Source organism: Nomia melanderi, chromosome 3 (assembly GCF_051020985.1).
Source record: "Nomia melanderi isolate GNS246 chromosome 3, iyNomMela1, whole genome shotgun sequence".
In the NCBI taxonomy this organism is placed as follows: Eukaryota; Metazoa; Arthropoda; class Insecta; order Hymenoptera; family Halictidae; genus Nomia; species Nomia melanderi.
The window spans coordinates 15,231,084-15,246,335 of record NC_135001.1 but is presented as its reverse complement, the minus strand read 5'-3'; the positions used below and the strand labels follow the sequence as shown (position 1 = coordinate 15,246,335).

At 32.6% G+C, this 15,252-nt stretch overlaps 1 protein-coding gene across 3 annotated transcripts in view; it reads left to right on the top strand.

The window, feature by feature from the left end:
• Positions 1-15,252, top strand: part of LOC116431719 (ATPase family AAA domain-containing protein 2-like) — a 19,470-nt gene extending 4,218 nt beyond the window's left edge. Inside the window, exons 2-13 of one of the 3 annotated variants that reach the window (XR_012998285.1) lie at positions 323-647; positions 4,268-4,416; positions 5,178-5,447; positions 7,037-7,228; positions 8,406-8,587; positions 9,277-9,463; positions 10,570-10,705; positions 11,176-11,277; positions 11,360-11,455; positions 12,381-12,708; positions 12,822-13,570; positions 14,832-15,252. Coding sequence is in view for 2 of the 3 variants with exons in the window: in XM_076366326.1 (XP_076222441.1) it covers positions 494-647; positions 4,268-4,416; positions 5,178-5,447; positions 7,037-7,228; positions 8,406-8,587; positions 9,277-9,463; positions 10,570-10,705; positions 11,176-11,277; positions 11,360-11,455; positions 12,381-12,694 (1,782 nt within the window). In the remaining variant the exon portion in view is untranslated. Of the gene's footprint in view, positions 1-322; positions 648-4,267; positions 4,417-5,177; positions 5,448-7,036; positions 7,229-8,405; positions 8,588-9,276; positions 9,464-10,569; positions 10,706-11,175; positions 11,278-11,359; positions 11,456-12,380; positions 12,709-12,821; positions 14,050-14,519 lie in introns of those variants that run through there. The other 2 variants (XM_076366326.1, XM_076366325.1) reach the window with 2 other exon arrangements.

The following is a 15,252-nucleotide window of genomic DNA, read 5'->3' as shown; positions in this document are numbered from 1 at the left end:
AACACAAAACATTAAAATTCCAATCTATTTGTACTTTGTATTTTAGTATATACTTTGTATATTTAAGGAAGGAAAATTTAAGTAGCAAATTATATGTATTTATATAACATATCTTTGTACAAATAAATGTTCCTAAGAACTGTTAGTTTACATAATGGGCTATAAACAAATTTTGTAGTGTCATACGAACGTTGCTTTTAATCGTACCTCAACGACGATTCGTCTGTTTCGCGTGTTTCGAATGGACGGAACGTCAAAAATTATGAAATTATATTGTGAATCGATTTGAATCACTCTTAACATTGTGCAATAAAAATTCCAGTAAAATCCACAGAACTTTCACGATGTAAGTGTACGTCGTCGCTGGTGTCTGAAACGAATTACGGTTTGACTAGAAATTTGAAGAGCAACAAGTACAACATCGAATGATCTAAATGAGAATTCGTTGGTCGGGTATGCGAAAGAAAAGCTCGGATCTTTTTTATCACGAAACATGTCCTCGGCGAAGGATTTCTCTTGCATCGGAGGTCTCGAGAAACATATCAGAGTGGTTAAAGAAACGGTTCTGTTCCCACTGATGTATGGCGACGTGTATGCGAAGTTCAACCTGAAACCACCGAGAGGCTTGCTTTTTTATGGGCCTCCTGGTAAGTAAAAATATTTTGCGGTTTGTAACGACGAAGTACAGTATTCTTCACATGGCTCCGTTTTTTAACGACTCGTTATCGTCTCATTTTTATGTTCCAAATTTGTTTCATTATCTCGTGACGCTAATTAACAGCGATGCGTAGCATATCTCATCCTATCGTTCATAGTTCCTGTGTACGTTCTTTTTTTACATATACTTTATTAGCGAGTTAAGCTTGACGAAACGCGATATTTGTTTTCCATAAAGTCTCGCTTCACGCTTTCGCGACACAAGTTGCGTACAATGTATTACAAGTTTGGTATTCCAAATTCGGCCTTCTGCAAATCAAAGTCAACCAGGATTCATATTTTCCACCAAGGATTCATGTTTTGTTTTTAATATATAAAACCTCGTCCAGGGTAAGTTGGGAAGATATGGTCCGCCATTTTTCAAAGAACTGTTACATCATAAATATAATCCTTCTTTCAGTTATACGAACGCGTACATATTTTCAATACAGTTAGGAGTTTGTATATTAGAAGTTCGGCATTTATTATTTCGGATAAATGAGATTCTACCGTATTGGCAGTACGTGTACCATCGTCTGAAAGCGGCTTTACGGTTTTGGGGACTGCGGGAAGTGAACGGTTAGAGATAGTATTCAACTATTCGAGCCTACTCGAGCCGAAACTTGAGTCGAGTAGGCTCGAACGGTCACTGAGAAGCTGAAGCATTTACAGCTAACCGCCAATTTGAACGAGCTCGAACGACTCGATTATTTATTAATCCCTACCGATCGATGATTTACTAAGCACTACCTGTCGAAAAGCTGTGCCTCGTTATGGACTGACAAAGTCGTGCGGCGTTTCTTCTGGTATTTTCTTACATACGAATGCTCGAAACCTCGAAAGTTTTAGGTACTCAAGATTAACCCTTTGCACTCGAGAGGCGACTTCCAGTCGCCAGATGATTTGATACAGAAAAATTATAAACTTTGGCATTTACCATTAACCTTCGTATACTGCATCGATACGTGAAATATTGAAAGAAAATAACGTTGGTACCTAATTTATGTATGATTTCTTGTTAAATTCATTTTAAAGAATGTTGTCTACATATAATTAGAAAGTATAGAATACTTCAAGTGAAAAATTTTCGAGTGCAAAGGGTTAAGATAGGTCGAGCAGCGTTCGAAACTACGGCTGGATTGAAATGCTCGAATTCTTTTAGAGCACTCGACTGCTCAATTCCTCTTGAATTGAAAGAAGTACAATGAAGGTGGAGTGCTCGAGAAGGAGGGTGTGAAAAGTAGACGATTTTTGGGCGATCTCCGGAACAAAAAATTTTGTTACAGCATGATTCTTCGCATTCTAAGGAACGAAACATGTCAGTTCCATTATTCCGGGAAACGTCGAGAAAGTTATGAAAAAACCATTTGGAGGTAATAACAACATAACTATGTTTATGTTTCATTTGATTACAACTTTACTCTTTTGTTTCCTATTTGTAATAGTTTACTTGTATGTTAATCACTTAGTAACTCGTATTTTTTTTATGACTTCCCCGACGTTTCCCGGAATAATGGAACTTATATTTTTTGTTCCTCAGTCAGTTAGTTAGTTCAGTTAGTTTAGTTTCCTAGTTAGCAACATTTTTTTTACTCCGGAGGTCGTCCAAAAATCGCCTATTTTTAGCATTCTCCTTTGAATACATGTTTTCGAGCATTCAAGATCTCTCGATCGTTTCTGTTAGAACAAATCATCCTCCTATTCTTGCAGCCTCCGGAACAATGAGCAAAATGTTGAGCGACTGTGTAAATACGGAAGAAATTACGCATCCATTAAAATTACATTTTTTGTGTATTTTTTAACCCGTTAAGCTCTAATCATGAGTGAAACTTACTTTCGTAACAAGTTGTTGACAATTTTTTTACTTTCTAACTTATTGTTAGTCGCATCCAGAGAAGGTGAGAGGGTTTTCGGCGACTTTCCGAAATATTCCCAACTTGCACATTTGCGGGGTTGTATTATACTTTCGAAAAGAAATGTTTCTATTGAACAGTAAAGTTGGACAGTAAACAGATTCTCGTGCAGTAATGAAACCCTCTGACACGTGTTAAATGATTTTACGAGAAGCCCTAGCCTATTCTCCTGGAAATCATAAATGAAAAATTTCTACCTGGAAACAATCGAGACATCCCTGCAGCTACTGGGATGTATAGAAATTTTGAAAATTCTAGGTAGGCTGAAACTCTTCGAATCGTGTCCCTATTTCTTCGCTTATTTTAGGAATTGTGTACAAGAGAATATCGAGGAATATTCTGGAAGTTGTCCCTAAATTATGCATACCCAAGTACCTCTACTATTGACCGACACCTAATTCTCGCAGTATACAACAGTTATTTACTAGTTGGAGGAATTCTACTAACGCCGGACACTAGGATTCGCTAACATACCTGAAGCTTAGCGAAAAAATTGTGACTGTGGAAAGAGTGGGGAAAATGAACCAGAAAATGTTCTGGCTTAGATACGCCTGAGTATTGCACGAATTAGCAGAGAAAGAGATTATTTCCTTTTGTTGATTCACAAGTCTTGAACTGGAGTTATTTGCAGTTCATCGAATAACTTTCTTGCTTTTATAAAACAAAGTTTTTAACACAGTCGGTTAAGTGAGTTCAATTAAAGCTAATTAAAAAGGTTATAGTTTATTTTAAGCGGTTGTCTAAGTGTTAATATTTTTGTAAAATGATTTTCATGCACTTTGGTGAATGCTTTTTTAAAATGGATTTTACTGCACCATATATATATGGTGATAAACAAAAATTACAGGGTATAAAATACTATATATCACGGCGGGAAATATTAGACCGTGACGTGACCTTGACACGTCCTGTTGCGTCACAATTCTTAATCACTACCGGCAAACCGGCAAATTTGGATGCTGACATATTGATAACGAGTTACTCGAAAAATTTCATTTCTATGATTTGAAAGCTTCTGTATGTGGGTTTCAAAAATATGGAATAGAAAGCAGAGGGTTCTATTTAAGAATTATAAGAAATAAATATATATGTTATATATAATGAATAAACTATTAATATAAATTATTACTAATTAACAAATTTTATTTAATTTAAATTTATTTAAGAATCAGTAATTAAAATATAGTAAGGAAATTGAAGCAAACATAAATTAGAAGAAATTTACAGCTTCAATTTAGTTCTTCTCCAATGACGCCTCTTAGCATTGTACCGGATTGTGTTGCCAGTACGCATTCTAATCCACTGAGGAATTGGCCTGTTTTGTTTCAGTTTTTTAGCAAGCTTTCATTTGACATTTTGCATCAGCTACAACTCACGAAGTGTAATAAATAAGAGTAATAAATAACCCAGACCTAATCCGAATGACTGACCAGCGTGACCTTCAATTAGGAAATAAAGATGGTCCATATAATATCCAAATACCATAAGTTTTTCTATCTGATTATAGAAATTAGTAAAAGATAATGTACTGAATATACAGTGGTGATCCACCAGAACAAAGCTAAAGTGCTACATATGCAATAGTTGTCCACAAACGTGTTAAATACACGCAGTATAATAGAAAATGTGATTTTCGAGTGACGATCTCTGTCTCGCAGGCACAGGGAAGACTCTCGTAGCCAGCGCCTTGGCTGTAGAGTGCAGCAACTCGGAACGTAAAGTTTCGTTCATATCCCGTAAGGGTTCCGACTGTCTCAGTAAATGGGTTGGTGAAAGCGAAAAGAAACTTCAGAAAATTTTCTCATTGGTAAATATATTTCAATAATTATTATTTAAATAAGATAAACTGAAATAAATAATCAACTTGATGATGTTAGCCAGAAAATGTTTCAAACTCGAATTAAAATAGATATGTCTCTTAAAAATACTTTATTTACTGTCGATTACTCGAAATAGTTTTTTTTACGAAGGGGCTTATGATAATAAATACACACAATTTGGAAACATCTTGGATACTCAAATTTTATCAGAGAATGGCGGGAAAGTAACTGCTGGGGTCTTTTGAATATTCAATGTTATATTAAATTGTTTTTCTTCTTTATGTCCTTTTACCCCTATTTGGGAAATCACGAAGGCTTACATAAGAGAGACTGACGCAAATTCATCAATGGGGTCTACGACAATGTGAAAATGATGAAATCTTTAATACGAATTTTTCAATTATGGTACAATGGGATCTAATTGCATTGAAACTACAACAAATGAATAGAAATACGAAAAATTTCTGTAAAACATGCTATGTTCTAATGTTTTTTAAAGATACAGTCCTTTTCATAGAAAATACGAAATCTCGACTGTCACAAATATGTACACATTTATGTGACAATTATAGTAAATATGTTAATCTCTACGGAAACAGTGTTACATCGTAGAAACAGTTCGATAGCGAAAACATACAATACGTTTAGTGTTTCCCGCGGTGCTGCACAAATTGATGTTAGTCTCAAAGCTCATGAATTAGTCGATGAATTAATAACGGAATACTTTTCCTGGAAATAAATCTTCCAGGCTCAACAATCAAAACCTTGCATCATCTTTTTCGATGAAGTCGACGGGTTGGCACCCGTAAGATCTAGCCGACAAGACTTTGTGCATGCCAGTATCGTTTCCACTCTCTTGGCCTTGATGGACGGCTTGGAGAACAATTCAGAGATCATAGTAATTGGAGCAACGAACAGAATCGATGCTATAGATCCAGCGTTAAGGAGGCCCGGTCGGTTTGACAGAGAGTTATACTTTCCGTTGCCATGCTACAATGCGAGAAAGGAAATACTTTTGGTATCGTTAGTTCCATAGAATTATTACTTTTTATTATCGACACACCTACACTGGGTGGTTTAACCCCTTAACGCACAGTTTTTTTTTTTAAAAAACCGGCCAAAAAAACTCAATATTGATATACTGCGCTTTTGTTCCATGGAAAAAGGCTATATTTTATTCTCGAATAAATAAGTGTTACAGCTTACAATCCCATGTAAATGATAAATATCAATAAAACGATTTTTTTTCTTTGCTTTCACATTGTTATTTTCACAGTTTCGCCTGTTTAGCGCGCTCGAATTAACTCGAGCGTACAAGTTAAGGGGTTAAAAGAGAACCGACGAATTTAGATTCATGTAGTTATCATTGTGGTAAACTGCACGGTGTCTGATACTGTTTTCACTCTATTCGTAATCTATGCTACGAGTACATTATACACTTATTTTATTTTGATTCAGTTTAGTTCATCTCATTTTATTTACTCAAAATTTAAACATGCCATTATTTGGTTGACAGTAATGAACATTTTTTAATGGAAATAGTTCTTTAAACAGTTTCTACTGTGACAGTAAATAAGTAAATTGATTTTTGGTAATAGTTTTTAAAGAAGATTGTATGTTATTAACTTTCCAGTCGCGAGCAATTTTCTGCTGTTTCTCTCCAGAAACGTGGGCAAAATAGCTTCTATTTAATACTTATAATAAATTCTGTATCATTAGCAAAATAATTTCTAAAATAATAAAAAAGATAGTAAAAATGATTAAAAATAAAGAAAATATGTTCTTTATTAAAAGTGTTCTTGGATATGATACACTTTAAAATATAATGCCATAGATACATAAACGAAGATTAGCATTTTTAAAAAATTCTGCTTAATATCTACTGTATAAAAGGTATACAATATGTTTATATCATTTCTGTGAGAAGACTTCGAGAAAAGAATTGTTCCTGACAGATATGATAGCCGTTATGATCACGATGAAAAAAGAAATAAAATGGAAACAAATTTTCGAGTTTTGTGAAAAGATTGCTACTACTTATTCTTTAAATTATTACATTCATATTTTGGGAAAATTGATTTAGTTTTGGTTTGAACGGTAAAGGGACACTCAATGAATATATTTGCAAAGTTTCAAGTAAATCGGACGATTGAGTTTTAACATGTTGCATCGGGCATTTACTATATAGATTTCACATGTAAAAGCAAAATATGATATTCACAGTTAATAGTGTATTTTAGAGTCATATCGAATACGTTTTTTTTCTCGTAGAAATGATTTAAAAAACGTTATTAGCTTTTCTTTGAACAATTCTTTCAGCATTCTTTATTCTGCCGGTGTTGCGTTCATCTATTGCAATCGATTCAAGTACTATTTGAATTGTTTTGAGTATCTTCAAACTATAGGAATGAGCTTCTTTAAATACTGTCACTGCTAGATAAATTTCAATGGATCATAAGGAAAGATAACGTTAAAAACCGATAATGCCCATCAAAATATATAACACGAAGATTCATTTTAAAGAAGTGTATTATACATAACTAAAATTTACGACTATTTTTTTAGGATAACAGTCTTCTGAAATATTGATATTATACATGGTACTAGGTGCACATTAAAACTTGGAAGCACAAACCACCACAGAAGTTTCTGGCTTATCTAGCGTCAAAGACGGTTGGTTTTTGCGGCAGCGATTTGCAAGCACTATGCGCTGAAGCTGTCATGTGCTGTGTTCGAAGGAATTACCCGGAAATATACACTTCGAAAGCGAAATACCAGATTAGCGAACGGCACCTTAAAGTAATTAAAAGAATGACAAGAATTATTTAAAGTTAATTTACCTTAACCCTTTTACTACCAATGGAATGATTTAATGAAAATTTTACATTTACGACATCTCAAAATCAAGAATTATAGCTAATCCTTAATTACCAGGATAAAATTAAAAAATTGAATATTATTATTTTGGGTTAAAGATTGCAAATAATTATTTTTTAATTAAAAATCTTATAATACGAACTTTCGTATGCACTGAAATTGTTTCCCTTAGACAGACAAGTATGCAGTTTTTTTATTCTTATAGAACAATATATTTTATGCATTTATAGTAAAAATTGTTGATAACTCAACGTAGAAAAATTGTTTCGTGTCTTACAGTATTCGATGCAACACGTCCGCAGACTCTAAATTGAACTTAATAAACATGTATATTTGTATGTCCGCGTCAATTGAATGCGAATGCTATTCTGCTCTTATGAATATTGAACTTCTAAAGTAATCATAGACGTAACAATAAGTAACTTCTTTTCCTACTAAAAAATTATTTTTAATAATTATTTTTAACCCCTTGCACTATGATTTCTTTTACAATTGCGCTCGGCAGAACTATTTTATCCTTCATAATAATTCACTAGAAGAAGAAAAGAATTCCTCGCTCATTCTATGTCTACGTTTACTTTGAAGCATCACCATTGATAATAGAAAAGTAATATTTAACACTAGATTTACGGACATTTGTTCTATATTTTATTCTATTGTTTCTAGAAAATTACTTGTTCATATATACAAATCGCGGAAATTGTAACTTCAGAACTAGAGTATTGCAATGCGTATTCGCATAATTGCACGAATCAAGATCAACTGAAACTGTTACTAAATAATGTTTAAAAAAATCAATATCCGTCAAATTGACGGGTTCCGTAAATCTAGTGTTAATTTGGATTTGAAAGAATTGTGACTCTTATAATATGAAATATTATAGGGTATGAGATTAATAAAATAACTCTCGTGTAAGTAGTCTTGTGAAGCGCATTATAAAACGCGTGGTTAATGAGTAATGATATTTTTATTTTTATTGGTTGTTTCTGTCTTTGTAAAAGAATCTATATAGAATTCGTTCTTTTTAAGAATCTATATTTTTGTATAAATATTTACACTTGAATCGTCAGAATTTCTGTCACAAACGTTTTCATAATAGGTCGAGAAACAAGATTTTCTGAAGGCTAGACAAAACATCGTACCAGCGTCCCACCGCGTTTCGGTCGCGCCTGTGAAATCTTTGTCGTTTAAGATACAGCCTCTGCTACAAGATAATTTGTCACGCATTCTGTCACAGCTCGAGATCCTTTGCCCAACAGGAATGTTAATCTGCGACGTCATGTGAGTATTAGGTCACAATCCACTTGAACTACTCTTAGATAAATCATGTCAAACGCTAAGCTGACGTTTCCCAGTTGCGCGTTGCTAATCAATTTCTGATGAATTCTGAAAATGTAGGTTGGGGATGTGGTCAATAATGAATAATGAAAAGTAACGACGACGATAACAATGCTAAGATTTAGAGATGTCTTTTCACAGATTGATTCTGTACGGACTGCGAATCTTTATCATTTATAGCAAATGCTACAGAATGAAGTTGAGCAAACTAGAAATTTTTATGAAAATCGGTACAGATTTAGTATACCTCTTTGTTTTATAAAAACATTTATTTGGACTATAAAGTTTTTTATAATGTAATATATAACATATTTATTAAATATAATATATATATATATTTAGTATAATGTTTTTATTAGACAAATTATTATTATATATTATATACTATACAGTTCTGGAAATAATTGCATTTATAGATTACAATAGGAAAACCTGTATACACGTAAGAAATAGATTTCTAAAATGTAAGAAACTGTTTACTCGCGGTAACGAAGTTACTTTGACTTGTTATACATTTGTTTAAGAGAATCCACGAGAAATGTAGTTTGTTTCGATCTTTACAGGGTTGTATAGACATTTGAACAATCAGTGACTATAAAGAGTTAAAAAGTTTTCAAGGCATTTTTTAACAGCACTGGCAGAGCTCCATCCAGATCGACCAGCTGCCCGAGAATTTTATTATGCGGCAACGATGACTCCCACACTCGTCATCTGGGACCAGCATTGCTTCATACTTTGGAACACCTCCCTTGTCATGTGTTAGACGTTACGACATTATTCGAGGAAACTGGCAAAGCTGCAGAAGAAGCCATCATTCAAGTAACTAGATACAATGGATTTTTGACCCGATGAACTAAATATTTCTGAAATTGAAAATCATGCAGTTCTTAATTTTGCTAGCAAGTTAGCATCCATTTGATCGTATAGTTAAACATAAATCGATCTGCACTATGTAGTTGTATTTTGAACTTAAGTACCTAATCATTTTTATTTGTTATTCATGATATAAACTTAATACTATTAGCTTCCAATGTTTTACGATTAAAAGAATATTAATTTATGTTCACGTTGCCATATGACGAAATACGAAATTTCGAATGTTAATTTTATTTTAATTTTCAATCTTTTCGTCCGCAACACAGATTCTAGTAACATTCATTTATTAATGCCGTTTTCTATAACTATCTATAACTTGTATACTTTTATCTATAACCTTCTTTTCTCAAGACTAATTGTTATATTAAATGAGATTCTGTTATCGATTGAATAATTAGAAGATGAAGATGGCTCGACGGAGTTTACCATCCTTGCTCTACGTTCCCGATATCTTAGCATGGTGGGAGCTAGTAGATGAAGCAGCTCGAGTCGTGTTTACATCTCTAATGCAGGGTTTAGATCGATCGGTGTATATGTTAATTTTGACCACAGCGAATTGTTCAGTGAAAGAACTGCCAGAAGACGTAAGAGATGTTACTATCAAAGATTAAAAACGTATTTAATTTTAAATACAAAATGGAGGATTACACATATTTTATTTCTGAATAATGTTCCGTGAATATTTATCTATAATATATGATATACGAAATATACACTATATATTTGCTTATAATATATAGAAATACGCAATAGTACTACTGAAATTATAACTCTTTTTATTTTAAGGATATTAATATTTTTGCTTCTTATTTTGATGTGTATTTTCTTGTCATTAATTAATAATGTCTTTTCAAATACAATAATTCTAAAAAAGAAAATGCTAAAAGAAACTATTGTCGGATTAGATTATACAGGAAAAATTAAAACGCTAAAATGAAATAAAAAATTTGTAGAAATTTTTAAAAGATCATTATATCGAGTACCATTTGACGTAATTACAACTGTTATTGATTCCTTACAGCACGATATCTTTTGAACTCCATTGTTAGGTCGCTTCTCTATTCGACAAGCATCGAGGCGAAATGTTCGAAATTGTGCCACCGGCAGAGCAGGAACGTGAATCATTCTTCAAACAATTATTCATCCATTCGGCAGACGATATTGAATCAAATCAATCTTCGCAAGGTATGGCAGCGATCAATCGCAGAGAACTGAATAACTATACTGCAGATTCTTTCACAACAATTTTCATAATCTATATACTTATACAATGGTATTAAGATTCTTTTTAGCGCGTTTTATGAATACTAAACCTATAGAAAATTGGAAACGAAAACAATTTTAATGTTTCAATTGTTTGATAGAATTTACCTCTTTATAAATTATAATTTACTCAGACGAAATTTTGCAGGAAAATTTGCAGTCTGTTACTAAATAGGTATCTGTAACTATTTTATGTTGAATTATTGTGTGTGATAAATTAATTTAATTAGGACAACTGTTTAATGTAGGAATTATTTATTAATATTCTGAATACTCACAAACACATGAAGTTGCTTCAAAGAAAAGTCTTTTTTGATAAACGGAAAGGTTACCAAAAATTAATGTTGACAGTACCTAGACTAATTTGGTTAATTAACTTGCCATATGAACAGTAGATTATAGGCAAATTGAAACGCATCCAAAGAAGGCCAAGGAGGGAGGAAAGAAGCGGAAATCGATCTTGCAAGCTAATTGTTCGGAGAATTCAACAACACGTAAGCGATCCAGCGATTTCCTATTCAATTTATTTAGAAGGCAATGGCGATATGTAATATTATTATTTCACAACAACAATAGAAGATGCGTCATTATCACGGAGGCCGAAACTTGGAATGAAAACTCGTAATAAACTCTGCACCGTACGGTCCACTCAATTAACAAGTAGGAAATCAAGTAATTGAAATATACAAATTGAAACATAGACTCACAAGTTACGACAATTCTTTATCTTATGTTCTACTTAACTTCCGGATTTTACTCTTTATCATTTTCTATTTGTTTTATACTCAGTACAGTACGTAAAAAACGTTAATGAGATATCCATTTTTTTAGAATCAGTTAGTTGAAAAAATTAATTTACGTGCTTGTTTTTTCGACATATTCAAATATATAGAAATTTTCACCGCTTTCTTTTAGAATCTGGATATCTTCGTAAAATTATTGGATACTTCTGTAACCCCTTCGTAACAGAAAAAAGCACATGGAAAGTTAACAGAAAAAATAATTGATGAATACATAATTTCCATTAATCATGGAAAATTAACTATAAGAAATTGTGTTTTATTTTATTGATAAAGAAATTTGACAACCTTCTCTTATGAAATTTTAACTAGTGATAAGAAACAATGTTAACAATGTCCTTTTAAAACGAATTCACATGTAGTGTTTGCAATAGAAGACAGCCGAAAAAGAATTGAATGCACACAAATATAGATATGCTTTATAGATCGAATTTGGTAAATCGATATGCCAAATAATTTTTGAAACTTAGAAAACTTATCAAGTGCTTGGGACAAAAAAGATTCGAGAAACGTTCTTTCGAGATTTCAAACGATTATGCTCCCTTAATGCCACTAAACTTTTAATGTTTATCGGATTTATTTATTTTTTATTTTCCTTTATTTATATTATATATATATATAATTTATTTGAAAAATTTAAGTTAAATAAATTATTTTTGTTACTATTACTGTATGATAAACCTTCCAATACAATCAAATCATTTCTTTATTCTCACTATAACTTCTATGAATTAGTTAATTAAAATTGATATGTGTGTATAAAAGTCACAGCCTAATAACAATATGTCGATCGTTAGAAATTAATATCAAGAGGAAGACAAGCGCTTCTGGAGAAGGACCGTTACCGAAACGCTCAAGAAACACTTCCGCTGGAAGTTTGTCGGCATCGAGTAACGAGAAATTAAACGATTCCCAATCGGAAGAGTTGCTTCAGAAAATTACCACAGCAACGGAAGCCTGGTCCTGTCTTGATTTGGAAACTCTTTACGCATCTCTGGAATTAGTTTTCGAGAAAACCGAGGATGGCCTACATTCAGCAGTGGAAGAATGTCTCAAACAATTTCAGGAATTAAAGAGAACAAAAGTGCACGTGAAGAAGGAGGAGAGCTGAATGCTGACTAGATGGTAGCTATTTATGGAAATTTACATTGTCAATTATCTGTTTACAAAAATGGAGAATAGTTTAGAGTCGTAATAACTCTTCATGCCCTAAATTATAACATTCTATAATTACATAGTTACAGTTCACCTGTTTTGAGTTGATTCTCGATCTTACGGCCATAAGTAGGTAAGGGTAGAAGGTCAACGGGAGATGTTCACTGGTCGTGCTCGGACCGGTTATTATGGCGACTTCATTTCGGCACGCTTTGTTATTAGCCGAATCGCACGACAAAGAACGCAAGCGAAACGGAATGCGACGAAGTGGGGTGTACGAACATTAGCGTCTGATTTCGTTTTGACGCGCACATAGTACGGTCGTCTGTGGACAAAATCTAAAAATCCGACCATTGGCATAATGAAAATTGAAGATTACCAATTTCCAAATGGTCCGTCTTGTACAAAATGATTTTATTTTAGAAGTCAATAAATAATAACCACTGTTTAGGAGGTCAAAGTTCGCTCTATAGACATTCCGGGATTCCCACGTATTTATATTTTTACCTTGTATTCATTATTAATGTTTAATAAATATATTTAAAAAATGTGTATAAATGTTATTTATACACATTATTTTTACATTACAGAGATATTATGAAGCCTCTTAAATGACAAAATTAAAATGTTAATCATGAACTATTTGTTATTTGTTACTTTGTTACCCTGAAAGAGAAAAATCTTTAAGACCTCCTCCTTAACTTGTAATATTGGGGAAATCTTTCTTTCAGGGCAAAGCGAGTGATGAAATGTAATTGGGGATAATGACTAATCATCAATTGTACCGCACCGAGGATTGAAAATGTCCCAAAGTAATTAGAGTTTTATGGAGGTACTGTATGGCGAGTCGATCACATAAACGACCAATTAAACTGCCATATGCTTAGCTCTGTACCTTACAACTTTTATCTGAAGCATTTTTTTCTATCGCTTACACTTTTTAAGTTATTGAGTTTTGTCCAGAAAATGGGCGTTTTCCACTTAGTCAAAGATCGAGGCTCAGCTCAAAAGAACCGAACTGTACCTTGTGTTAGATATTTACATATTACATATTTTACATATTACACACGTCAATAGTCTTATTGGATTACATATTCCAAATTGTTTTGAAATCTACCAATTTGTACAAAAATATTAATAAACAAAATTAGTGTATATCTGTATCTATATGATAGGTGAAGACAAAATTTTTCGCGCGAGATTTTGTTATGTCACTGAATTCGTTGCCACCGTAAGTGGTTAAGGCACAACTTGGTATAGTGGTATTTCAAATTAAGTTAAACTTGAAATAAAATAGAAATAAAATTGAACTTATAGAAAAAATAGTATTGCTTTCACGAAAATGGTGCCTGACCCCTTGTTCTATGATTTCTTTCACAGCTGTGCTTGATGAAACTACTTTATCGTTAATACTTCATTAAAAGTAGAAAAGAATTTGATACTTATCCTGTGTCAACGTTTACTGCAAAGATTAACGATTATGTTGAAACGTAATTAATAATGTTACAGATGATAGAAAATTCATATTCAATTTATATTAAAACAAAGATTTTTATGGCATTCAGATGTATCGAATTCAGTTGAAACTTTTTTCACGAGCCTGAAACGATATTATAGATTAAAAGGTGACAACTATGTTGAAAACAAAGAATTAATATCTCCATCAGGGATTCTTTTAGCCTGTACATTCAAGGAACCTAGTTTTACAAATATTTTTATCTGTTTCTCTTTTGCTCATTTGCATGTCTTACAATTAGATCTAATGATAACTTTTCAAATAGGCGGAAATATCGTTGCACGTGAACACACCATCGCCACGAGCAATGCACCCCTTCACTCACTGATCTGTAATTTCCAATCGTTCGTCACTGTGAACCAGGCTGCTAACGAATACATACCTGCTAATATCTGGTCATGCTTAAACAAATACGATAGAAGCACGCAAGTATACACTCTGTGTTCTGTAAATAAATAGTGTCGCTTCATTTTTTAACCGTTTCGCGCAATTGCTCTTGATCATACATGAATATACTACATGATTTTATTTGTGTAATGCGTGCTTAGGTCTCTATTATTATTATTCCTTTTAATAGGTGATTTATTGAAATGATGAAATTGTGCTTGGAAAGCGCAGACAAGTATTATAAAATAATAATACTAATTATTGTCATATTGTTTCGTGAGATACTATACTAAAAACGTTACACGTGAAATTAATAATAATATCGTTTGTTACATTTTGAATTGATTATGAAGGCATACTATTGTACCAAGTTTATTTTTAAAAATCGAGGAAATAAATCGATGAATACTGGTAAACTTCCATTGATATTTGTATTATTTAATCATTATCTGGGATATTTTACTTCTATAGAGTTTCCACTACATTATGTAATTACTTTCCTCGATAGAAAAATTTGTTTAGTAATTTTATATAAAATTATTATATAAACAATAATTATATTTTGTCCATAAAATAATTAATTGGGCTTTGGGATGTCAGTTTGTATGGAA